The 26,122-nt window shown below is 35.0% G+C and overlaps 1 protein-coding gene across 4 annotated transcripts in view; it reads right to left on the reverse strand.

Moving 5' to 3' along the window:
* Positions 1-241: 241 nt before the first annotated feature.
* The window catches only part of LOC126970610 (teneurin-a), an 88,023-nt gene continuing 62,142 nt past the window's right edge, over positions 242-26,122 (reverse strand). For all 4 annotated transcript variants that reach the window (XM_050816627.1, XM_050816624.1, XM_050816626.1 and 1 more), the window contains 13 exons: positions 24,021-24,140; positions 12,416-12,580; positions 10,487-10,661; positions 9,329-9,571; positions 7,407-7,634; positions 6,289-6,479; positions 5,899-6,134; positions 5,018-5,737; positions 4,527-4,930; positions 2,541-4,426; positions 2,310-2,463; positions 1,860-2,214; positions 242-1,627 (listed from right to left, as the gene is read on the reverse strand). In XM_050816627.1, the coding sequence (XP_050672584.1) occupies positions 636-1,627; positions 1,860-2,214; positions 2,310-2,463; positions 2,541-4,426; positions 4,527-4,930; positions 5,018-5,737; positions 5,899-6,134; positions 6,289-6,479; positions 7,407-7,634; positions 9,329-9,571; positions 10,487-10,661; positions 12,416-12,580; positions 24,021-24,140 (5,869 nt within the window). In that variant the 3' untranslated portion in view covers positions 242-635. The remainder of the gene's footprint in view (positions 1,628-1,859; positions 2,215-2,309; positions 2,464-2,540; positions 4,427-4,526; positions 4,931-5,017; positions 5,738-5,898; positions 6,135-6,288; positions 6,480-7,406; positions 7,635-9,328; positions 9,572-10,486; positions 10,662-12,415; positions 12,581-24,020; positions 24,141-26,122) is intronic.

A 26,122-nucleotide genomic window follows, 5' to 3' on the forward strand; every position in this document is an offset into this window, starting at 1 on the left:
TTCCATAGCAGCTGCGTTTGGAATGCAAATTAAATATTTTCTTATTTACTTTGTACCCTACAACATAATGTCATGATAAATAATCTTGAACATCTAGTTAATATTTGAATGATGATCTTAATTAAGTGCAATCATGGTGAATCCCGTTCCTATCAATTTAATTTATATATTTACCAAACTATAAAGCAATGAATGAATTTGTAATGAGTATGTTTCTCGGGAACATAAATAAGACTAAACGTTCATTTGGTTAAAAAAGTATGCCTTTTATTAATCTTTCAAATAGTCTTCATCTAAATTTATAAGAACATTGGACACGATCGAAGCTTTTACCGATAAATAGTATAAATAATTTATATTATATTATTCACATAGATCTTATTTATACATACAATACATTACATTTATTTAATATCAGTCCTCTCAAAAGGTCCATTCTCTCCCTGCAAATAAAATTTAATATTTACACAGCGATAGGGATTCGCGACTACCATACATACATCAACAATTAACAATTAATAGATACTATTTACAAAATATATTTAAAAACACACGCAATCTTCCATCACCGTTTACACTCTCACTACACATATATTTGACATTCAATTAATTTGGCATTTGGATGGCGCAGGTTACTAGCAGAGGTCATCCCAGGCTAGCCACCACGGGGCTCGACAGTCTTCGCGCTTTCGCCTTCTTCTTTCAGCTCGGTCGGACCTCTTCTTCACGAAGCGTATGTTGTAGGGATCTTCTGCCAGCTCAGGGTACCGCGCTACGTCATGCACGTATTCGCCTTCATAGCCGGCAGCTGAACCCGCCTTTTGTATTTCTTCCAACTCTGCAGCTGACCATTCCATAGAACCACCCATCCCCGCTCGAAGAATTTCACGTTCCCGGTGCCACGCTTTACGAATAGCCGTTACCTTCGCGTGATGTAAGAGTCTCTGTCTCTCTCTTTCAGCACTGGTGCCGTATCGAAGGTTAACGATACTCGTTTGTCCGTGAATCTTGACATCTGCGTAAGATCTCCCACCTTCAGCGACTTCATGGAAAGTGACATTTAATTTGCCTTGCATACGTTTTAATTGTTGTTTGTCATCGGCCGCCCGCCACGTCTCCTCTTTGACAAAATAGAAAACGTCCTGTTGGTCACCGTGGACGACGAAGGAGAATGGGAGTAAGTGAGATCGATTGAAGACGGACGTGTACACGTCGCGGTATATGGCGTTGGCTGACGGTACTGTGGTCACAACGGCTCGTCCTCGTGAGTTTCTTGAGACTAGAATGCCTCTACCAAATGGTGGTTCAGAATCGGAACCAATTCTCTTCGGGGTCAAGTCGAGAGAGTCTGCTTTGAGGGCAGACATCGTTGGAATTGACAGACTTCTGAAATCTGCGATTCTCTTATTTGACATGTGCGAGAGGAAGCCGGATTCAATAGTAACACTGGGTAAAAGTGACATAGCATAAGGCAGTCCTGGCCCGCTGGAGTCTGGGGCCATACCCCATAGCGGACGACCTCGTGGAATTTTAGGAAGTACTGAGCCACCTGGTAACTCGTCCGGATAAAGTTGCGGGGCTAAACTCTTTGTATCGTAGCCTAGAAGGTCGAGCCACGATAAATGATCTGAAACAAATACAATCTTGTTAAATGAAGACCAAAATAAACCATTAAAGTAACTTACATACTAACATAATGGATTGCACAATTTATGGTTTGATACACTATAATTTTACAGATGTAACACATTAATTTATTCTTTCTTTTTTCTAATATTATTACTTCAAAAGTGAAAGATTTCTTGGGTTAAATGTAGATATAATACAAAAGTGAAGAATGTAGGGAAACAAAATGTTACCTGTTGGTTTTTTATTTTGTGGTCTGACATTGATGGGATCGTTGCCATTGAATCTGTACAGATGGAATCGCGTGGGGTCATGTATCCTCTCTACTAAGCTCTCCCACAACGGTGACATCCACTGTCCTATCAGCGGATCATATACCTTTCCATTCGACATATGAAGAAGTGACGTCACTTGATCCAATAATCCTCCACAATAGTCTACTGGGAGGTAGAGATATGGATTAGAGTCGTATACTATGTGTCCGTAGGGAGATCTCATGATCTCTCTTATTCCTTCTCCATATTGATTGAAGACCATGACTGGCGTTCCACACTGGTCTGTCGCAATGTAGTATTTGTGACGTGCAACCTAAAATTAATAAAACAGCGATTAATATAAATTTAGATAAATTGAGTCGAAAGATTATTTCAAATGTCATTTTGCTCATAGATTTATTGCTTTACCTGCATGTAAATAATATGTCCACGGTCGTCGTACACCAATGTAATAAATCTGTTTTCCCTTGGAGAATAAATATGGCTAACTTCATGTGGTTTGGCTTTATTTGTGTAGAAGAATTGTGTAACATTTCCAAAATTATCTTTTCTAGTGGATAACCTGAAAAATTACTTTCATTAATGACCCGCATAATAAACAGAATTATCAAAATTTGTTTGTAAACTTTCGATACCTACCGATCAAGGTGATCATAGAAATAGCGAACATCAAATCTTCCTCGTTTAGTAGCACGTGTAAGAAGCCCTTTGGAGTTATATTGAAACTTTTCTTCTCTTGCGTTCTGCCACACTAGTCCTCTACTATCGTATTTATACACTCCTTCACCGAATTTAATAATTCGATCCATATCGTTATATTCCATTGGAATGGTATTTCCTCGATATGTCAACGACAACATATTACCATTGTCATCATATCTGAATCCCCACGGTTCTTGGGCGTTAACAGCAGTTAACTGACCATCACAATCCCATGTATAATTTTTAACATTAGTATACGTATTTACTCCAACGTTACGTGTATGTGTTCTAGTTTGTTGTATTCTACCGTGCCTGTCGTAAAAGAATTCCATTCTAAATACTTCCATCCTGTGAATGTTAACCGTGATTTCCTTTTCTAGAAACTGGTCGTTTACAGTTCGTGAAAACATTGCAATTCCATCATAAACTGAAGTCTCATTCCATTTCTGCTTTGATACTGTAAATTGACCCAATACTTCAGGTGCACCAGTTTTACTGTTATAGACAATGTGATAAGGTATTAGTGTCTGCCCACCGATGCGGCCTTGGACTGAAGTAGTTCTGTAGTTATTATCGTATTCGTATATTATTTTCGCATTACTCAGTCCAGTTTTAGCTCCATAATCAAGTCTTTCTTCTATCAATAGTCCACCGGCATAAGTAGATTCCCACCGATAGTCAACTTCTCGATCTACATGCAATATTTCGGAAGGTAGGCCACTGTTTTCTGAATAGTGTATTTGAGTTTGACCATCGCCATGAACTACTTCGGATACCTTATTAGTTGTGAAATAACGATAAATAATCCTAGCGCCGTCTCCCGGAAACACTGTTTGTAGTAATTCACCAGTGTGAGAGTAATGTTGTAAATACTTTTTCGACGATCCTGGAGGCGTGTATGTTACTCTTAGAAAACCTATTGAGGGTTGAACGCTAAAGGAATGATTTGTCCCTGATGGCAAAATAACGTGCGTTAGACCGCCATCCTTGTCATATTTGTAAGTGTAACTTCTTTGACTAGCTAATGATATTTTTGAAACTTGATTGCCTTCATTGTAATAAATAAATTTGGTTCCGTCTTGTGGACTGGTTATTTCAGACAGCATGCCGTGAGGGTCATAGCTATAAGATTCTTCAGTTACACCCCATTTCCAGCCATTGATTCGGTAGAATCGATCGTATGAAATATTCAGAGGTACCCCAGCACCATGTGGAGAAAATGACAAGGGAAGTCCGGCTACGTCATACGCAATTGTAAAGAGAGGATTCCTATCAGAGTTGAAGAATGTTTCTCTACTTTTAAATTGATCAAATTCGATAATTAGTACTCTGGAATCATTAACCCATATTTCTCGATTAAGTGTTTGTTGAGGATTTCTGACATCGCCTACTAAGGTATACAATGAATACATGTTATTAATTAATTCATCTCCAAAGGTAGTCGTTTGATGTGACCACATGCGAAGCATTTCTGCTTCTATTGGCAAAGCTGCTTCAAGTAAAGGATGCTTTGCTGCAGCTGTACTTGCAAACTTTCCTGACCAAGCTGTATCAAGAATTAATGTGTTGTTCGTATACATTCTGCCTTCTGTGATCTGTTTTCCATTATTAATTGTTATTTGTTTGAAGGATTGTCCATGAAGAACATATTCGCACTTCTTTGCTACACCCACCGGTATATTACTGCTAGGATTTGAGACAGTTACAGCAAGCCCATAATTTTTAGCTAATCCAGATGTGATATGGACCTGTTCACCAGATGGCATTATAATTTTTGTTACACGACCAATTTCGTCATAATCGTAAATAACGGTGTCGCCAGCCTGTAAAGAACATAAGAGATATAAAGCTTGTAAGATGGTATAGAAATAACCTTCGTAAATACACAATGTATATCTAAATATTCAACGAAGATATACATACCCCTGTACGACTGTTTAATAATCCTGAATTTGCATCATAATCAAATTCTAGTTCCGCTGAGCCTTTCTCAGATATTCTTGTCAAATAACCGATACCCGATATCTTCAGTTCAAGTTTGTGATCCTGTGTATTTTCTATGGAGCTTACAATATTGCTGTAGTCTCGAAGTAGTTGTATTTTATTACCAGATGCATCAGTAACAGTGGATAATTTCCCAAAACTAGTATTTTTGGAATACAAGAATGAATATCTTGTTTTGCCAGAAGTAAGATCCTTAGTAGTAATATGCTGACCGTAACGATTGAATACATAGACTTCAGATGTAGGGGGATATGGAATTCTAAATTCACCATTTTCATCGTGAGTTGGCAAATAATGCTTAAGGGCTAATATGTGAAGAGAACCTGTAATCAAGAGCAAAAATTAATATCATTATTTAGTAATAAAAATAAAAAAAAAAGATTTTCATTTTCTTATGTCCAAACATTTACCTTGATCAACAACATTGAGAACACCATCAGGAGTTACTGTAAGGGCTGAAATAGTTTGGAATTTTGCGTTGGATGACAGTAAAGTTTCTGTATTAGTTGGTGGTTCGTCTCCAATTGCTACGCTAAGTTTGCAAGGACATCCAGCTTCCTCTCTCGAGTTAGAAGGTGTAACAGTTGCTGATAAGGACGAGTTACATTCACAACTCAGCTCTTTAAAATTTTCTTGTAGTTTTCCAGCAAAATGCATAATTTTACCAGAAGGATCAATAGTTTTAATTGTATTCGTTTTCTTGGAATCAGATTCAGCAATGTACAGTATACCACTTGGTGCAAAAGATATTGCTAATATAGTACCTAGATTTGAATCTTCTCTAAACTCTGAAGTCTTATTAACTTTAGTTATAGGTTTACCGTCGCTTCCTAATCGACAATGTGATGGTTGACCAGCGACTACTTTGATTTTCATATCAACTGTGAGTTTCAATATAACCCTGTCGTCAATAAAGTATAAGGAGCCATCAAGAGGGGATAAGGCTACGCCAGTAGGCCATTGTAGTTGTGCCTCGTACGGAGCTATTGCACCCCGACAAGGAACTGGGGACCAATGATTGTGGTGTCCGTGATGACCGACCAATGTGTGAATAATGCCACTCGGATCGACAGCTCGAATATTTGTTCCATCTGCGATATACATGGTTCTATCTGCAGCAATAGCGAGACCTATAAAATAAAATTTCTTCATAATATTTTAAAATGATTTAATTATCGTTTATTTTACTAAGCATTTATTTAACAGCATTAATAATATATATTGTTAGAAGTGTAGATAAAATAAATATTTTTAAAAATAACATCCACATGGTAATTATCCCTTAACATACCTTTGGGGTGGGCCAATTTGGCTTTAATTGCAGGTCCTTCGTCACCGCAGTTGGATTCATCCCCGGGTACACATCGATCTCCGCTTCCTACCACTGGTTCAGAATTAGAAGCTGGGTCACGAACTTTATCCAATACAATTACTCGTCTAACTTGATGCTTTTCTGTATCTGATATGTACAAGTAACCATCAGCGGGTGATATGCAGATGTAATATTGATAAGCGACTTGCGTGGTTCTGAAAGAATTTAATGTATTTTAAGACATTTCCTTAACCTGAAGTATGTATAGTAATATTAACAAATTAGTATTTGTATTTTAGGATAATCTCATAAATTCAGGGTTTTTTATTTATAAATAAAAAAGAATATTGTCTGATTGCATATACTTACTCTAAACGAAGCACAGTCGTGACAATTCCTTCGGGCGTAATGCGGCGTACAAGGTTAAAGTCACCGACATACAGGGAGCCATCTGGTCCTGAGGTCAATGCTGTTGGGGTAAGGAGTCGAGAATCGGCGGCCTTTCCATTACAGTGATCTGGGCATTCTAAATTTCTCTGAAGGCCTGTACCCATAACGACCTAAAAATATAAATGTAAATATAAAACAAAAACAGTAAGTATAAATATAATTTGTTATGGGATGTGAGGAGACACCAGCATGCTGGTAGGTGACCACTAACGCCAATGCTTTTAACGCCGCTAATGCACCAAAGCAATCATAGAAACGTTGTCAGACTTTGAGCGAGGTACGCGTGATCTTTTTTAAGGTAACTATCTTATAATTATCTGTTATAATGGTTATAAACATCACGCAAGAAAGTGCATTTGGGATTTTTATGTTTGGTACGATGCTTCAAGTGGGCGGCAGGAGGATGATTACTTACTGCTAATCCTGATGTAGTTAGTGTATTTCTTCGTTTAAATTCAACTTCAAACTCAAAAAAATCAAAATTAATTTTGAGCTGTAATCCACTTAATACTTCATTTTATTATTATTTATACTTTTAATTTCCCTCTTTTTGTCCCATATACAGTAAAATTTTGAAAAAGTTATCCTTCCACTCAATAAGCGAGCTCAAAACTTAATATCTTTTAATATAGATTTTTAAACATTATTACAGTTACATATTAAAATCTGTTACATTAATAAATTGCTTAAAATGTTATCACTTCTTTATTCGTATTTATACTAGGTCATACAATTATAGAATTGAAAACTTCTCTAAGCGCGCTGAGAATATTTATTTTGAGGCTAAGGGAGCGCGATCAGTGAGAAAAAAAATTACCATATACTAATAAGATAATCATAATACAGTACACAAATATAATATAAATGAAAACTGTGTTTAATTACTGTATTAACTGTTTGTAGGTATATTTTCAGTACGTAATTTTAATAACTTATTGTATCCAATATGATTTGATCTGTCTTGTTCTATAATTATCTTTTAAATTGTTATACATATTATTTTAGATTGTTAAATAACACCAAATGTAGTAACATACCTGCACAGTCCTAGGATATTGTTTCAAATGCAGTAGAGCGCCGTCACCTTTCTGCAGTATGCCCTCATAGAAGTTATAATGGTGATGTATATCGAGGCCCCAGCCACCGATATCAGATATATCAACGTCAAAGCCAGAGAGAGTTGCAGTTTGCGTCTCCCATACTATTGCAGCGCACGTTGTATATTCGTATCCTATCGAGATCTTAGCTTGGGCCTGGCCGTAAACCTGCCAATGGTATCGGAATTACAATTTAATGTTTCTGATGCACTAACTGCAAATTGTCATTAAGATCTTGTCATGGCTATTCTACGTACATTGAATGTATGCACGTAGTTTGTTTGTAGAAAATAATCTGATTATTTTCTATTAATCTAAACTAATAATATAATATTATAAAGAGGAAATATTTGTGTTTTTGTATGTATGTTTATAATGTTTACACATAAAAACTACTGGACCAATTTCAAAAATTATTTCACCATTAGAAAGCTGCTTCTTTAGTTAGTAACATAGGATATATTAAATATAAAAAAATAGGGATCCCTAATTAAAATGCTATAATATAAACATAGGTGTGAAGAAGTTAGTCATAAAAAATCTGTCATCGCGTGCGCTGCGGAAACTATTGATGATAGAACAAAAAAATGTTGTACAGTATTATAGAACGTATCAATATCTAAAAAAAAGTCCGTGATACCATATGTCTAACTACTGTAGTTGTGCCACTATAACTACTTTTTAGATTTTTGGTTAAAGTGCCAATAATAATCAAACTTAATAAAATCGGACATCCCCTTCATAAGATATCACGAATTTAAAAATGTCAATCTTAAGAAGTTAATGTAATAAATAAATAATATCTAAGTGAAATAAAATTTATTTTTACAAAAATAAATCTATAGTCAGACTTAGTAGACTCTCCACTACCACGAGATCGGTATCAACGCGAGTGAAACCGCGGGGCATTGCTAGTATATTATACTCTAAACTACATGAGATATAACTGAAATAAAAATAGTATTACCTATATCACAGTTAACATTTTTGATCGATACATATCACTTTCTAACATTGAACAAATCGTAAAGGTTTACAATTTTAATGGACAATATGGTTTAATTTTCAATGGTTGTCAAATGAGCCGTAAGAAATTATATTTAAAGAGCTAGTTTTTTTGATAATATTAATTAAGAATTAATTCCTATCAATTTTTTTTATGATATTAAGGGACGAGACGAGCAGGATGTTCAGCTGTTGGTAATAGATATGCCTTGCCCATTACAATGCAGCGCCGCTCAAGATTATTGAAAAACTCAAAAATTCCCAAAAGTTACCTTGAGACATAAGTTAGCAAGTCCCACTTGCCCAGTAATTTCTCTAGCTACGGCGCCCTTCAAACCGAAACAGAGTAAAGCTTACACATTACTGCTTTACAGCAGAAATATTATACATTGAGCAATTCGTAAAGGTTTACAATTTGAGTGGACGGTATGGTTTAGTTTTCAATGGCTGTTAAATTGACCGAACTAAATTATATTAAATGAGTTAGTTTTTAATAATGTCTTTGATACTATAAGTTTAAAATCAATTCCTGTCTATCTAGGCTGAATATAAGTTAAGCGAAGTAGATTAAAGTTAACTCTTCCACCCATTTGGAGGAGACCACCGAGACGGCTGGCGTGTCCCGTGTTACAGGTTGAATGGTGAGTGGCGCCACAGGTGGGCGCCCCACAAGATGGGTCCGCCGGCGGAGCAGCGGAAGTGTGCAAAAGCGTTCCCGCAGCTCCGCCGGAAGACGGTAAGGAGGAACACCGCTGGTTTGTAGCCGGTAAGAGTCCGGCATAACCCGACACCGCCTCCCCGCGCTTGTCGGGTATCCATGAGGATTTTCCAGCGTTAAAAAAAAACATATTACGCACCTTTTGCTTGTAAACATTCCTCTTATTCCAAGCAAACACGTGTTGTAAGTCTGGGTCGGCTTCATACGAATGCGTGTGTAGAGAACCTTCGATCTCCACCCTGACGTGGACCCTGGTCAAGGCAGCGGGAACTATCTTCCGTGTGAGCTGAATGTGGACGCACGAGAGATAGCCAGCTGACTGGGAGGAGCGGTATGTTAACTTCACTGATGAGCCCGGTATGCCGATCGATTCACTTATGATCTAGAAATAACACAATTAGATATATTACTTTTTATTTAATAGTATAAGTAGCCTTCAGAGAGCTCAAAACAACATTATTAACAGTAGCGCTCTGGTAGATATATATAAAAAAACGTTTTTTATAACAATAATACGCCCTGCCTATTACAATGCAGTGCCGCTCAGGATTCTTGAAAAACTCAAAAATTCTTAGTGGCACTACAATTTCGCTCGTCACCCTGAGACAAGATGTTAAGTCTCATTTGCCCAGTAATTTTACTAGTTACAGCGCCCTTCAGACCGAAACACAATAATGCTTACACAATACTGCTTCACCTCAGAAAAAGGCGAACTTGTGGTACCCACAATCAAGCCGATAACCTGTGCAAAGAAGCCTCCCACCGTTTTGAACGAGGTTTAATGATACTCAACAAATTCCAAGGAACACTCAAGTGACTTCAACCAACTATCTCATTTTCTCAACTAGTTATACATAGGTACTAAATGAATTATTAAATTATTTATGTTTTATATTAAATAAGTCTTAGTCTTATACTGTTATAAATATTAATGATAGAATTGTGAAATCCGATATGTCAGTATAACAGTAGTGTGTTGGTATTTGGACAATTTTATAACATATTTTGCATGTCAATTGACGAAACTTATTTGATTATCAATAATATTATGTTAACATCTTAAGTACAATGTTTCTTGCAAATAAAATTGCATTTCATCGAAACAGAAATGTGGAGGTCCGTAGGAGAACCAAAGTCACCGACATAGCCCAAATGATTGCGAAAGCATTTCGGTGGCAGCTTCGTTACGTAAGGCGAATTTTTTTTAGTCCGAAGATGTGTCGAAAAATTTAAAAATAAAGCTCGGGAGACAATGTATAAGATAATATTATTTGTATAGCTTGATGAAATAACTAACCTGTGCTTCAGGATATATGACCGTGGTGGTAGTGGGAGACGACGACGCAGGTGCAGCCAATGTTGGCATGGCGACCACTTCTGGTCGCAGGCGTTCGTGGTCGTGGACGCTGCAGGGAGGGGTGGTAGACTCCCACCACTGAGGCATTGGGGACCAGTCCAACCGAGGAGGGGCTCTAAAAGATAATTAACTTTAAAAAATGTCGCCGATACAGACTCTAGTATTACATTTAAATTGACACATTGGCACAAACTCACTCTCACAAATACTCTCATAAATACAGAGATATTAAATATTGATACATTAAAAAAAGTTTTGATTTCTTTATCTGAATTGTAATAGTTATAAGTTTGCCCTCTCTTTACTATGTATCCCACCAAACTCCTTAGGGAGATGGGGATGGCTGGACACCAGCGCTGCATGAAATAATTATTTCAAGCAGCATAAGCTGAGCCTACTCTTCTTTGTCCTAACCTTCCATGATCTGCAAGAGCGGTATGCTATAGATCGGCGCCATTTTGGCGAACGCGCAGCGGATTGTCAATGCGTATTATTTTACGTGTATTAATAGATTACTCATAATTAGGATGATGAGAGAATAATATATAAGAAAACTAATTGTAACAAGCAATAAGACCATGTAAAATTAACTATCTTATAAACAAAATGAAAGTCAGAACTTGGTCAGAACGTAGTGTGCCTTACGGACCTTTCGATTGTGGTGTATATGAAAGATCTAATCTGATCAAAGGGCACTTTCCGATTTTGAAAGGTTGTATGTTTATAATAGGTTGATTTTGTATACTTAAATTTACTTGAAGGCAATACATTTAATTATTATTATTATTTATAGAATTTAACAGACGGCAAGCTATATCAGCTGCAATAGAATAATCTATTTAACAGATGGAATAAAAAATGTTAAATTTCTTAGAAGCTATGACACTTTGTCATTTTGTTCGTTGTAATGCTATTCGTTTGTGGAAACTTTTTCATCAGTGATAAGGATATTACTGAACTTGTCACCTACGTTTCAGGAGTGCAAGCATTTCAGAGACAGGAGACAATTTATATACTACAAACAGACTTCATACATTTTCACTTTCAACAAGTTTCATACAATATAAAAGAAACAATTCTCGCATTATTATCATCATATTAAAAAGCTGATATTCTAAGCGTATGGTTACTAAAATAAGAAAGGTGTACTTTTAGTTTTAAGTATTTTTTTTCTATTTTCTAATTATCAAACATGAGCTTCAGGTCCCGGGTTCAAATCCCGATAGGTTTGTATTATGACAAGCATTTGTATGATGAATATGGATGTTTGTTTCCGAGTCATGGATGTTTATACATATTTATGTGTGTTTAAATCAGTATATTGTATTAAATATATCGTTGTCTTGTACACATAGAACAGGCTTTGCCTAGTTTGGGGCAAGATAATTTGTGTAAAAGTGATTCGAAAAAAAGTCAAATGCGAGACCAGCATTTCGCGGTCAACCGTTACGCGAACCTATACCCTTACTTTTTCCCTCCAAAAAGTCGTTAAACGCAGGTTAAGAAGCTTTTACTTCAAAATAATATCAATATAAAATTTAATATCACTGCAAAACCGTTTTCCAATGTTATTATTATTACAATTAACAATAAAAAGATGTTAATAATTAGTATTATACAATAAACATCGTACATTTAGTAAATTAAGTTATTTGCAGTGAGTGTAAAATTAAAGTGTAATCTGTAACATTTGTATAATAAGTACTTATTAGGTTATGCAACGTACTTCGACCTAAAATTGTTTACTCCTTTATAGTTTGATTTCTCTATTGCTAAGACTGGAGAAGATCTTATACAACAAGAATGATGATAAAAGTAGTACAATATACTTATTACAACTTGGTGTAACGGTGGGTTACTATTACGTACCTTGGTGTTGGCACTTTGACATGTTCGTCACTAAGCTCCATCTGTACTGGTGGTAGTACCACGATCTGGTTCCAAGGAACGAAGACCGTCTTCCGCAGCGGTTTGAACGGCGATCTCTGGAACTGCAGTGTAACCGCACCTCCCCCGTTCACCAGCACGTCGAACCTTCGTAAAATATACAATTTATATTTATGAAATTTAAATTTTGTCTGTGACCATGCAGACTGTAAAGCACGCAAAGTATCTCAATTATTGCACTTAAAATTTTGTTATCTTTTTTAGAATTATAATTTGTGTGTCACCGTATGGTAAGTGATCTCCGGCCACGCTGTCATGTAACACCAGAGGAATCTCAGGAGCGTTGCATTAAAGGTTTGTATTTATGCGAAAGTTAACTCTAGTACAACCTGTAGTAAGCTTTGCCAGAGTAATGGGTTAAAATTAATTAATAAGTAGAAATACACATCGATGTAACAAAATACATTTATATGTATTTTTTTATGTATTATTCTTGATTTGTAAATTTTATTTTACGGTACCATTGTGTAGATTTACTAATACGTCATACTTATTCAATGATATGTATAGATATACAAAACTAGTTTTTAATATTCAAATAATATCTTTTTATGACTGTCGATTCAGACATCTTTTTGAGATCCAAGATGGCGGAAGTGACATTTCAATAAAATCAACTTGGTTATTACTATCGAGGTTTTCGGGAGTGTTAATTCCGTATACGATATAATGATATTTATTGGTAGCGTTATTCGAAACTAGAACCCCGCGGCTTCGCCCCTGTGAAAAAGGTAGTTTTGGAAAAGTGGACAGTATTTAGTGTCTTCAAATATCGATTGTTAGATGTTTAAGCAGAACTAAAATCCTACTAACTTCATCTAGCTTCACTCCCGTCAAAAAATGGTATCTTTATAAGTCATTGTAAATAAAATAAGGGTGTTAAGATAATTTTGTAAAGTAGTATTTTTGATTTTTATCGATAATAAAGAGAATCAATAATAAAATTTTTTATACCTCGAATACAACTTGAGCTTAATATTTTTATAATAAAGAACGAAGTTCCTATCTGGTATCTCACGAGACCACACGGTTTTTTACTAACAAACGGATAGTAGGAATTACCAGATGAAATAGACGCATAAAAGGCGCGGAGCCATGTCACGCGAAAGCATTAATGCCCTGGAATCAACTATGAAATAAAAATAAAATAATAAAATATATATCGTAATATATCGGGGTAAAAAAATTGCATTGAACAAACTATTTTATATTTAATTAAACTGCAGTGTCAATTCAAAGTAGTTTTTGATGAAAAACAATTTATGATTAAGAGACCTGTTTTCGTAACTTACCCGTGAAAATAAGGTCCGGTATAGTCGTAGAACAATAGTTATTATTTAGAACAATAGTTATTATAAGAAATATCTTAATCTTATCTCGTTAACGGAAAAAAATCGAATGACGGAAGCCGGATCTAGTGCGTAAACTTCCATAGAATCTACGACTACTTCGGACCGTGTTTTCACCCACAGAATAGGTAAAGGATATAAACTGTTCTGTGTTTTCATCTATGGATCCGATTCAGATCGGAGGTAGTGTGAAAGCGATCTTAGGGTGTATGTCCTATTTTGACTAATATGCGTAATACGTTTTTTTGAAAAACGTATACAATAAGTATTTTTTCTTTGATATATGATGATAAAATTGTTTGTTGTATAAGCACCGTGATATATTTCGATACGAGGACACGGTTACCTGTCTGAAGTTAATAATAAAAAAAAAATCATGTGTGTAACTATCCGGATTATCGAGTTGAGTCTCTACTGTAATTGTTGTTTTTGAGGCAGGTCTCCAAACTTTTCATTTAAATATTGCCAACACACGCGCACATCACAAAACCTTTTAATTGAAAGCAAAGTCTATATTGAAATAGCATCAAAGCGTGTCCAGTTGTTAGATAATGGATAGTTTCCGCTCCGTGTAATATGATTATGTGTAGCGTCTAAAGAATTTCTAATAACCATGACTGAAAACTAATAACGCCTACACCACGCCGTTGAGGTTAAAGCTTTTATATCAATATTTGATGTTCTATTTTCATATTAAATAATCAATATCAAACACATATCGAGAATTTTTTTCAGAAACAAGGTATGGCCACGTCAAGTTAACGCGTACAAATATAACGTATGGTAATCCCCTTAATTTTTTTTAATGACAGTGAGGGACGAGACGACAGCTGATGGTATTTGATAAGCCTTGCCCATTAGAATACAGTGCCACTCAGGATTCTTGAAAAACCTGAGCGGCACTACAACTGCGCTTGTCACATTGAGACATAAGATTTCAAGTCTAATTTGCCTAGTAATTTCACTAGCTTGTACTTACAAGTACATGATTATTGTAATGTGTAATGCATTATACGCTTACACATTGCTGCTTCACGGCATAAATAAGCGCCGGCAGTAATGGCAGTAATTTTAATTTTTTTAAATAGTTAAATACGATGCTAACATAATTGAAATTTGATTATAGCAATGTGTACAACAAAGTTATACTTAGTTGGTTTATTTGATCTCTGGTTACTGGATTATTTTATTCCGACTGGTAGGTCTACCTCTATTACATATGATAGACAAATCGCGAGGAAATTATAACCATTTAAGGATTCCGCTAAACCTTTCAGCAAGACTTATTGAATTTTCTTAGGATTCCACCTATTGAATTTTGATTCTTAAAAGGCATAAGAGGCATTTTTTTTTCTCAAAATTGATTCCTTTAGAATTCTTTTTGATGTCATTTCTAATATACTAGATACTACTACCGTTTCGGAAACGAATGGCATTATGATACTAGATATGGAGCGGCGCTAAATATTCTCCCAGCATTCTTTTTTTTTTTGCGATTGTTTTAATAAAATATACAATATTGTACTATCTATTACTATATACTTATTGCTATAAAATAATAATAGTGTAGTCCCAGGCTGTCCCATCACTTAGATATTGTTCCAACTGTGGAGTAATAGGATTTACGACAGAGCCATTTCTTAATAAAACATTTTAATTTATTTATACATAATTAATGAACAGTGGCTGGGACTTTAGTATAAATGTGTATACATTTAAGGGTTTAAAGCTATAATGAATGTTACAAGCAATCCCTTATGTTAGTGTTATAATAATGAAAATCACTATTAAGAGCAAAAAGGTGACGATTTTTGTGAACGTATGTTTAATTTTCATTAATGTACTGACAATGAACAGTTATAATATTTATTTCTTTAAAATTTTCTTTAAATGACTGTCTATAACCAAGCTGATATATATAGCACGAACAGCTCCTCTTTTACAGAGCAATCACTATGTCATATTATATTTATAGTCAGAAAAACTTACTGACTAATATATAATAATATAATAAAAAATAGAGATTTTTCGATAAAACGAATAAATATTCGATAAAAGAATTAAAGACAAAATAGCTACCACATACTGAGCAAATGTTTAAACCTAATAAGGTAACGGGACGTGTTCGTTTTTAATGCTAATTTTAAATATCCATAAAGTTATAATTTACATTTATGATGCTATAATAATGTATTGCTGTCGATATATTAATACTAATTGCTATCTATATAATATAAAACTTAAGCTAATGGCCGCCCGCGACTTTATTCGCGTGGTATTTCTTTTTCGTGTTAATCTGAGCATCCAATCCAAAAGGCAATCCCTTTTTATTCCATTTATTGTTCAAAATAAAGCATACAATAAAACTACATCTAAATACCACGAAAATCCCTAAAGGGTTTATCTGGGTACCTAAGTTGTCACTCGCGATTTCAGCGTTATATATATTATAATAATTAAATAATGGTATATTAATGTCTACCTTAAAAAAAAATTCACACAGTCTTCACATAAATATAGTTGTTGTTCTAAAAATGTTTTTTTAGTAAGCCTGTATATTTTCCATTCATTTTATATGTATTTTGTAGATTATGTGGCAAGTCGTTTAAAAATGTAGGTATTATACTACTTAGCATTCTTGTGCCATAGATGTTTTTGGTCTTTGGAATGCAAAATCTCTTGGATTTCATTAAGTTTCTTCATCCAATCATTCTCATACAAATATTTCATTCATTCAAGATAAAATATGACGAATTTAAGTTAAAATCACTACGTTCTTATTTAACAGTCAAATTCCAGAAATATTTCGTTTCAACATTCACTGCCGACCTTTCATACAAACTTTTTATGAGTGTAAATGTTTAGGGACGTGGGGCAAAACAAACTAAATATCCCATAAATCCCTTGTAAATACCAATTTCTAGACAGACATGTTTTTATGAGCAACATGAAATTTCATATTATTATTTCAGTATTCGTGATGAAAACTTTGTTATGCATAGCTCCATGGTTTACAACCGCGTATAATAATGACAAAGAAATCATGAAATACCTGTTGTGACTTATTTAAGTACCTACATAATAATAATAGACATGCCCATGAAGGGTTCCGTAGCAGCAAAATTGCAGTTTACGATTTATGACGTATTAAAAAAAACTACTTACTAGATCTCGTTCAAACCAATTCTCGGTGGAAGTTTGCATGGTAATGCACATTATATTTTTTTTTAGTTTAATCTTTCTCTTATTTTAGAAGTTACAGCGCGGGGGGAAATGGGTATATTTTACCATTTTGGAAGTGTCTCTCGCGCAAAACTGTTCACTTTAAAAAAAATGATAATGGGAACCTCGATATCATTTTTGAAGACCTATCCACGTATGGGTTTAATGAAAACAAATTCTTAAGTTTCAGTTCTAAGAACTATGGAGAACCCCCAAAATTTATTGTTTTTTTCCTATTTTTGTGTGAAAATGTTAATTCGGTTCACAGACTACATCTATTTACCAAATTTCAACAGTTTCTTTCAACAGTTCTTATAGTTTCGGAAAAAAGTGGCTGTGACATACGGACGGACAGACAGACAGACAGACAGACATGACGAATCTATAAGGGTTCCGTTTTTTGCCATTTCGCTACGGAACCCTAAAAAACAGTTGGGGAGCGCTTTTCTTTTGACTTCACAAAAATAAATATTTAAAGCTCACATTTAAGACCCTCTCAAGAGGTATGGCCTCATCAAAGATAGCCAATGCTGTGGATCTGTATATCAAATAAGTACAAAAACTAATTATTCATCCAATGGGTAGGTCGACAGGTCATCGCGTTCAAACATTCAATCAAACAAAACAAAAACTCAGCTTTTTACATTGTTTTTTATAAAAATAAGGGATGAGACGAGCAGGACGTTCAGCTGATTTTAATTGATACACTATTTACACTCAGCATTATTGAAAAACCCAAATATGCTGAGCGGCACTACAAATGCGCTCGTCACCTTGAGACAAGATGTTAAGCCTCATGTGACCAGTAATTCCACTAGCTACGGCGCCCTTCAGAAAGAAACACAATAATGTTTATACATTACTGCTTCACGGCAGAAATAGGCTGCGTTGTGGTACCCATAATCTAGCCCGGATCCTGTGCAAATGAGCCTCCCACTGGTAAAATATATAACAACACATATATATACATACTGTAGACTAACAAAAGCAAACTATATTGAGAAGAACATACCGGGCAATAACTATTCAAACAATAATAATAATATTAGCTAAGTAAGTTAAGCAGACATGAGAAACAAATGTGATTTACACTATCAATACCACAAGTTTCATTTTCAATTAAACTTCTGCAATACTTATTTATCATAAAGCTCGTAGTAAGTTCAAGAAAACAACGTGTTTGCTATCGATTTTTCCACGGTTCATTCAACTCTTCTGAATTCAATTAAAGGTACACTTAGTTCGCTTCAACTCTTCACTATGTGTTCGGTTTGAATTGAACGTAATTGAGGTATGTACTTTATTTCAATGGGCTCGTTTTAGTCTGTTGGTTCGATTGATTCTCCATTGTTCTAGATTTATCTGACAAACGGGCTTGCATTATTCATAATCTCAATAAACTTTGATTTACATTCAATCTGATTTGTGCAAATTTTACTTGGCTGTCTGTGTTGCAATTTGTATTATGTGATAATACAAGATTTTATGATGATACGTCACTCGAACGGTTGGCTCAGTTGGTAGAGCACTCGCAGGGAACGCGAGAGGTCGCGGGTTCGAGTCTCGCATCGTTCATAAAATTTTGTTTTCAAATTTTATTTGTGTATTAGTCCCAGAAGTGAGGGTTATCACTTTAAGAACATAACAAATTCTTATGTTAATAGTATCTGATTTGAAGTTTTTATATTCATCGAATTAGCAGTTTTATATTAAACTATTTGTTATTTTTTATAGTGATAACCCTCACTTCTAGGATTAATTAGACAAATAAAATTTGAAAAAAAAAAACATGTTAAGAACTATTTTAACATAATTTTACTTAATTAACCGACTTCTTTTATGAACGAATTGGGTGAGGATTGAACAAAGCATTCAAGATTTTATTAACAATACGTCACTCGAACGGTTAGTTCAGTTGGAAGAGTGCTCGCACGGAACGCGAGAGGTCGCGGGTTCAAGTCCCGTCATTGGTCATAAAATTTTGTTTTAAAATTTTATTTGTGTAGTATTATTATACAAGAAAAAAAAGATATGCAATTCTTATTTATTGACAAATTCAAAATGATTTAAAGCCGTTTATTTGTTCAATAAAGGAGTTTGATTTAAAGTTCATCAATCAATCATCAAATGTAATATGGTCGTAGCTGTGCTATCGTGTCGTACAACAAACCTAGGTAGGTTCTGAGTCTAATAAACATGGCAAGTTCTGGACACAAGCCAATAATGGAACCTGGAACAACACTAATTAATCATTGTCTACATTGTTTGATAGACCTTTGAAAAAAGCACCTTATGCCTATGTCCGAATAATAAATGACACAGACTTTATAAAAGATATTTGAAGTGAAATCTTTTGTTGGCGCGTAGAATTTTTTTTTTGGGTAAAGAGACTAGGCCACACTTTTTACCAGTGGGAAGCTCTTTTGCGCAGGATAAGGGCTAGATTATGGGTACCACAACGGCGCCAATTTCTGCCGTGAATCAGTAATGTGTGAGTATTATTGTGTTTCGGTGTGAAGGGCGCCGTAGCTAGTGAAATTACTGGGCAAATAAGACTTAACATCTTATGTCTCAAGCTGACGAACGCAATTGTAGTGCCGCTCAGAGTTTTTGAGTTTTTCAAGAATTCTGAGCAGCACTGCATTGTAATGGTCAGGGCGTATCAATTACCATCTAAAGCTCTATCATCTCAGCTAAACGTCCTGCTCGTGTCGTCCCTAATTTTCATAAAAAAGGCCTTCACGCTCGCGGATGTAAGTTCGTTGGGTAAAGTCGACTCAAGTTGACTAAAGAGTTTCGCTCGCTGAGCATAGTTGCATTGCGTATTGTTAACCTCGCCTGAAGTTTTCACTATTGTCGTGTTTTGTAGGTATTATATTACCTATATATCCTACAACATAGAAATACTCTTAATGCACTTGGTAGAAGAAAATACGTGTTTGTGTGGTAAAAATTACTATAACATAAATTACTTTCTTAATGATACCACAGAATGGGAATGGAGTGACCACCCTCAGGCTATTAAACAATAAGTTTAATTGTACAATATTACTTTCTAGACATATTTTTTCATTTAAAAAAATAAGCCCGCTGAGTTTGTTGCGCCCGTTCTTCTCAGGTCAGAGGCATTCATTTTGGAATGGGTGGTAGTTTTTAACCGACTTCAAAAAGGAGGAGGTTATCAATTCGATCGGTATTTTTTTTTTTGTATGTACACTGATTACTCTGAGATTTATGAGCCGATTTACGTAATCCTTCTTTTGTTCGATGCGAAATAGATGCCATTTGGTCCTATAAAAATTTTACATAGTTTGGCCCAGTAGTTTTCATTCTATGAGCATCAATCAATAGGTAGCACATATAAATAATAGTATTTTATTAATATTAAAGGTACAGGTTTGCATAAGAGGTGTATTAAATAAAATTATTAGTTATTTGATATTTTTCAGTTTTTGAAGTCGGTTTTTTTAAACGTAGTTTTTTTTATTGTCTTTCAATAAGTGATGTCACATCCTATTTTGAATAAAAATATTTGAATTTGAATAATGATTATGTTATGCGTGTGTTATTAGTACAATATAAGAAGTCATAAACGAAGGTGTATAATATGTATTATTCTGTCCAATACAGGTGAAAATTTAAGTTAGGTTTGAAATAAACTTTGAAGTATACTGTACCATTGAAAAGTTTCGTTATCGCCTTCGCCGGATGCTAACAATATATTTCTGCAGGTTTAAGATTTCATCATTATAAAAAAATACAAAGACGTCTAGACACATCAATTGCCAATAATTTTGACATCAAATTTCTTTTCCAAGGCATTGTTTTTTTATGACATTAAGGGACGAGCTGATGGCAAATGATACGCCATGCCCATTACAATGCAGTGCCGCTCAGGATTGTTGAAAAACCCAAAAATTCTGAGCGGCACTACAACTGCACTCGTCACTTTGAGACAAAAGATGTTAAGTCTCATTTGCCCAGTAATTTAACTAGCTATGGCGCCATTTAGGCCGAAACACAGTAATAGGCGTAATTGTGGTACCCATAATATATACAAAGATTTAAGTTTTCTTTAGTGTTAATTCCGCCAATATTTATTTTTAAAAACAATTCGACAAGTGTTTCGCCTCTACACGAGGCATCCTCAGGACGTGTTGTCTCGCCAAAATCTGGCACGAGCTGTCTCGTGGATATTAGTAAATATTGGCGGAATTAACACTAAAGAAAACTTAAATCATTTGTATAATTATGGATTTCCGCAAAGTAACGCCTAATTCAATAAATTTACCCATAATATAGCCGGCATTGTTTGCAAAGAAGCATCCCACTGGTAATCCCGTTAAGATCATTCAGTTTTCTTATTTACCTATTTTGAATTTTGTTAATTTCATACAAACATCACTCTTTTTATTCTATGGACAGAAGTAAAATTAAAGGTATATATATATATATATATCTGCGTATTGGGTGTATTTATATACAAAGGTAAGCCAGTTCACAAGGTGCACTGAACATTTTATGACTTGTTTCTAAAAATAAGGTGGCGGCACGCGCATTTTATTCACCTGCTTGTAAATATATTTTAATTAGCAAATAATCTTTCGTAACGCTTACCCTTCAATAATTATTTTACATTCGCACTCCTTGTCTACCTTTATTATATTTGCTATAAAGCCCGTTCAAAGCTTGCTTATTCAAATTCAAATATTTTTATTCAAAATGTGATGTGACATCACTTATTGAAAGTCAAAAAAAACTACCACCCATTCCAAAATGAATGTCTCAGACCTGAGAAGAATGGGCGCAACAAACTCAGCGGGCTTTTTTTTTCATTGAATTAATATGTTAACAAAGTAATATTGTACAATTAAACTTATTATTTAATAGCCTGAGGGCCGTCACTCCATTCCCAATCTGTGGTATCATTAAGAAAGTCATTTATGTTATAGTAACCTTTACCACACAAACGTTTTTTAACAATTCTTTTGAATAACGAAATACTTTTGTTTTGAACATTTTCTGGGATCTTGTTGTAAAAGCATATGCATCGCCCCACAAAAGACATACTAACTCGACTTAGCCGAGTAGTAGGCATCATCAGTTTATGTCTGTTCCATAATTATGACTCAGACATTCTTGAATATTATAAGCTTGAGGTTTTAATACTTCCCTACTAATATTATTAATGTGAATGTAAGTTTGTTTGTTACGCTTTCACGCCTAACTCCTGAGCCACTGAACCGATTTTCATGAAAATAGTACAGAGATAGACAAGAGTATGGGAAAAGACATAGGCTACCTTTTAACGCGAACAATAGGCTTGTCGGAGTTGAAATAGGAGGTGGAAGTTTGTATGAAAGTTCGTCATTATCGAAGATAAAACCATGAAACTTTGTATTTAGGCATATCATAAGAAATAAATAACTATTTGTTCTAGTGTTTTTTTAAATTTTGACCTGTGTGGGGTGAAAAAGGGGGATGAAAGTTCTATAGTTGGTAGCTTATAAAAAATATGTATTAACCACATCAGTTTGTAGTATTTATTGCAAAGTAATTATTGTATACTTATGTACAAAACAAATGTGTTACGAAATTTAAAAGAATTGTTAAAAAACGTTTGTGTGGGAAAGGTTATTATAGCATAAACGATATTCTTAATGACACCACGGACTGGGAATAAAGCGAACACCCTCAGGCTCTTTAATTATTAATGGTTATTGTACGATATTACATTGTAATCCATATTTTATATTAAAAAAAAAGCCCGCTGAGTTTCTTGCGCCCATTCTTCTCAGGTCTGAGGCAGTCTCTTTTGAATGGGTGGTATATTTTGACGTTCAATAAGTGATTTTAAATCCTATTTTGAATAAAAATATTTGAATTTGAATTTGAATTGTACACGCACGAAGTCGCGGGTAAAAGCCAGTACTTTATATTTGTTAACAAACACTTTCTTATTATACGAGATTAGATTAGGGTGTATTCGGCCATAGAATGAGGATGTGAGACGAAAGTTTGGAGAGGTTAAACGTTGTTGGAAACATTCAAATTAAATATCAAATATTTTTATTCAAAATTGGATATGAAATAACTTAATGAACGTCAATAACTTATCACCCATTCCAAAATTAATACCTCACAGCTGAGAGTAAAGAGACGCAAGAAACTGAGCGCGCTTCTTTTATTTTCTATAAAATTTTATAACGATCAAATTTATAATTTAAAAAGCCTGAGGACGGTCGTTCCATTCCCAATCTGTGGTTTCATTAAGAAAGTCAATTATGATAGTAACCTTTACCACACAAACTTTTTCAACGATTTCTTTTGAATTTCCAGCGTAACCAGCGCTGATCTCCAGTGGAATGAATGACAAGGGGCTATATAATAAACGGAGTTTAATGACTTTTTTGCAACCAATTTTTGCTTCCTTATCGAAGGACCCCTTCTTGTATTTGTTATTTAACTAGCAACTTGGATTATTTAATTTTCAATTTAATAAAAACCTTCTCTAAGTTTGCAATTCGGAATTTCTACATAAATATCATAATGTAGGTTAAACACTCATGGGCCATGTTTCGTTATCAAGCAATGAAGGTAAACTTTTATTATTTTATTAGTATTAGTAAATATATACAGAGTAGTATAAATATACAGAGAGGAACTCGTCATATAGTATGAGTTTATGCATAATATTATAACGTAAAATAAAATTATTTTAAACCTCAATAAATTAACTCAACAGCTTAAAGCCATTTTCATCTTTCTCGATAGCTTGTAAAAATATAAGAATGAAATAAATACCTACATAATAAGGGCCCAGTAGGGGCATTCCCATATTATATATGGAGGGACCTAAATGCACTCATCGCGAGAGAGAGAGAAACAATCAATAATACTATAGCTAGAAAAAGTTTTACATTAATTATAATAAATAATAGTAAATAAATACGTACCAACCGCCCTGCCTGGTGAGCGTGAAGCCAAAGCGGGCTTCTCTGTCTACGGAGACCCTGATCCCGATGATGCCCAGACCCTGCGGGGACACCACCTGTCCTCGCATCACCGACACTCGGCTGCACACAACACGTTGTCAAATTGCGTCCAAGTCAAACGCACAGCACAACCATTACGACAATTCACAAGCAATGTATTTCAAATAAGTCATTGTAACAGAAAGCAGCTGTCCCATATTTCATAACTGTTTACAATTTTTTAAAGGAGTTTACAATTTTAGAGATTAAAAATTAGACTTATTTTTATTATTTCTTGCTACACTACTGGTCACAAGCTTTGCTGGTCGTTTAGTTTACAGTGGCTTTGTCAAGACACCCATGTAAAATATTAAATATGACCTGGGTACCTTCAAAACGGGAGATTTTGATTAGCCTTACACAGTGGGGCGGAGATTTTGAATAATTATTTTGACTAAAGTTTCGTTGTTGATCATTAAACATGACTAGATGATTGGAAATATATTGAATAATAATATAAAAAAAATATTTTAACTTGTGCGCGTAACCTTTTTGCGCGGCGCCCTAATTCATATTCTAAAATAAAGGTACGCTTTTTAACAAGAGCTATCTGTCAGTCAAATATTTCGAAGATAAGTCAAAACAGACACACACAATTAACGGGAAAAAAAATTCTGGTAACACTGGTGAACGATGCGGAACTCGAACCCGCGACCCCGCATGCCGTACGAGCGCTCTTCCACTGAGCCAACCGTTCGAGTGACGTATCGTTGATAAATCTTTTATGTCTTGTTGTAAGAGTTAAAGTTGGTAGTGGCTTCATCTATTGGATCTAGTTTACAGTTGATAACCTGCTCAACCCAAATATTACGTTCTTAAATTTTCTTTTCAAATTTAATTTGTGTAATTAATCCCAGAAGTGAGGGTTATCCCTTTAAAAAATAACAAATTATTAGAAGAAAGTATTAGAATCCGCCATTCATAGTAGTATTTATACTCAAGTTAGTGCGCAACTATCAGAGTCTCAGCATGGCTTTAGGCCTTCGAGAAGCACTACCAGCAATCTTCTCGGATATATGTCTCATATAGTTCCAGCAGTGGACGGTGGGGGACAGGCTGATGTAGCATACTTTGATTTTCGAAAAGCCTTTGATTTAGTCGATAACGATGTATTGCTCAAAAAGTTAGCATCAGTCGGGTTCACTCCACATTTACTTAACTTTTTTGCGAGTTATATGAGAGATAGGCAGCAATATGTGGAATATAAAGGCCGAAAGTCCGAACCATATTTCACAAGGTCAGGTGTCAGTCAGGGCAGCAACCTAGGGCCCTTGCAGTTTATTTTAATGATAAACGATCTACCGCAGGTGGTCCAGGATGCTAAATGCTTGTTATTTGCGGACGACCTTAAGCTCTCTTTGACTGTGAATGCCGAAAATGACTGTGTGAAGCTGCAAGAGGATATAGATAGAGTGGTGACATGGAGCCAGGACAACCTATTACAGTTTAATAGCTCAAAATGTTCAGTCATCACTTTCTCTAAATTACGGGCCCCTATTTATTATAATTATAATATGGAGGGGATACCAATGTCGAGAGTTTTAGAAGTCAGAGACTTAGGAGTCAGGTTTAACACTGAGCTTTCGTTTCGTGATCATATTATACATTGTTGTAAGAAAGCTTACAGAAATTTGGGTTTCTTGCTTCGTACCGTTAGTGGTTTCACTAACATAAGTGCTATTACAGCATTATACAACGCGTTGGTAAGGAGTCAACTAGAAAGTAACGCAGTCATTTGGGCTCCACATGAGGCTAAATACAGTCTTATGTTGGAGCGGGTGCAAAACAAATTTGTTAGATTCCTGTACATGAGGCTTTATGGGGTTTACCCATTTTACCCATTAATGTACCCTACACTATTTGTTTTGGGTATGGTCGGATACAATGAGATAAGGTCTAGAAGGGAATTAGCGCTTGTTCTATATATTTTTAAAATTATAAGAGGCAAGTTATTTAATGCGGACGTATTAGGGCAGGTTTATCTTCGAGTGCCGGACCGGTATGTGTGGCGCAGGCGCAGGCCG

This window comes from Leptidea sinapis, chromosome 21 (genome assembly GCF_905404315.1).
Source record: "Leptidea sinapis chromosome 21, ilLepSina1.1, whole genome shotgun sequence".
Lineage (NCBI taxonomy): Eukaryota > Metazoa > Arthropoda > Insecta > Lepidoptera > Pieridae > Leptidea > Leptidea sinapis.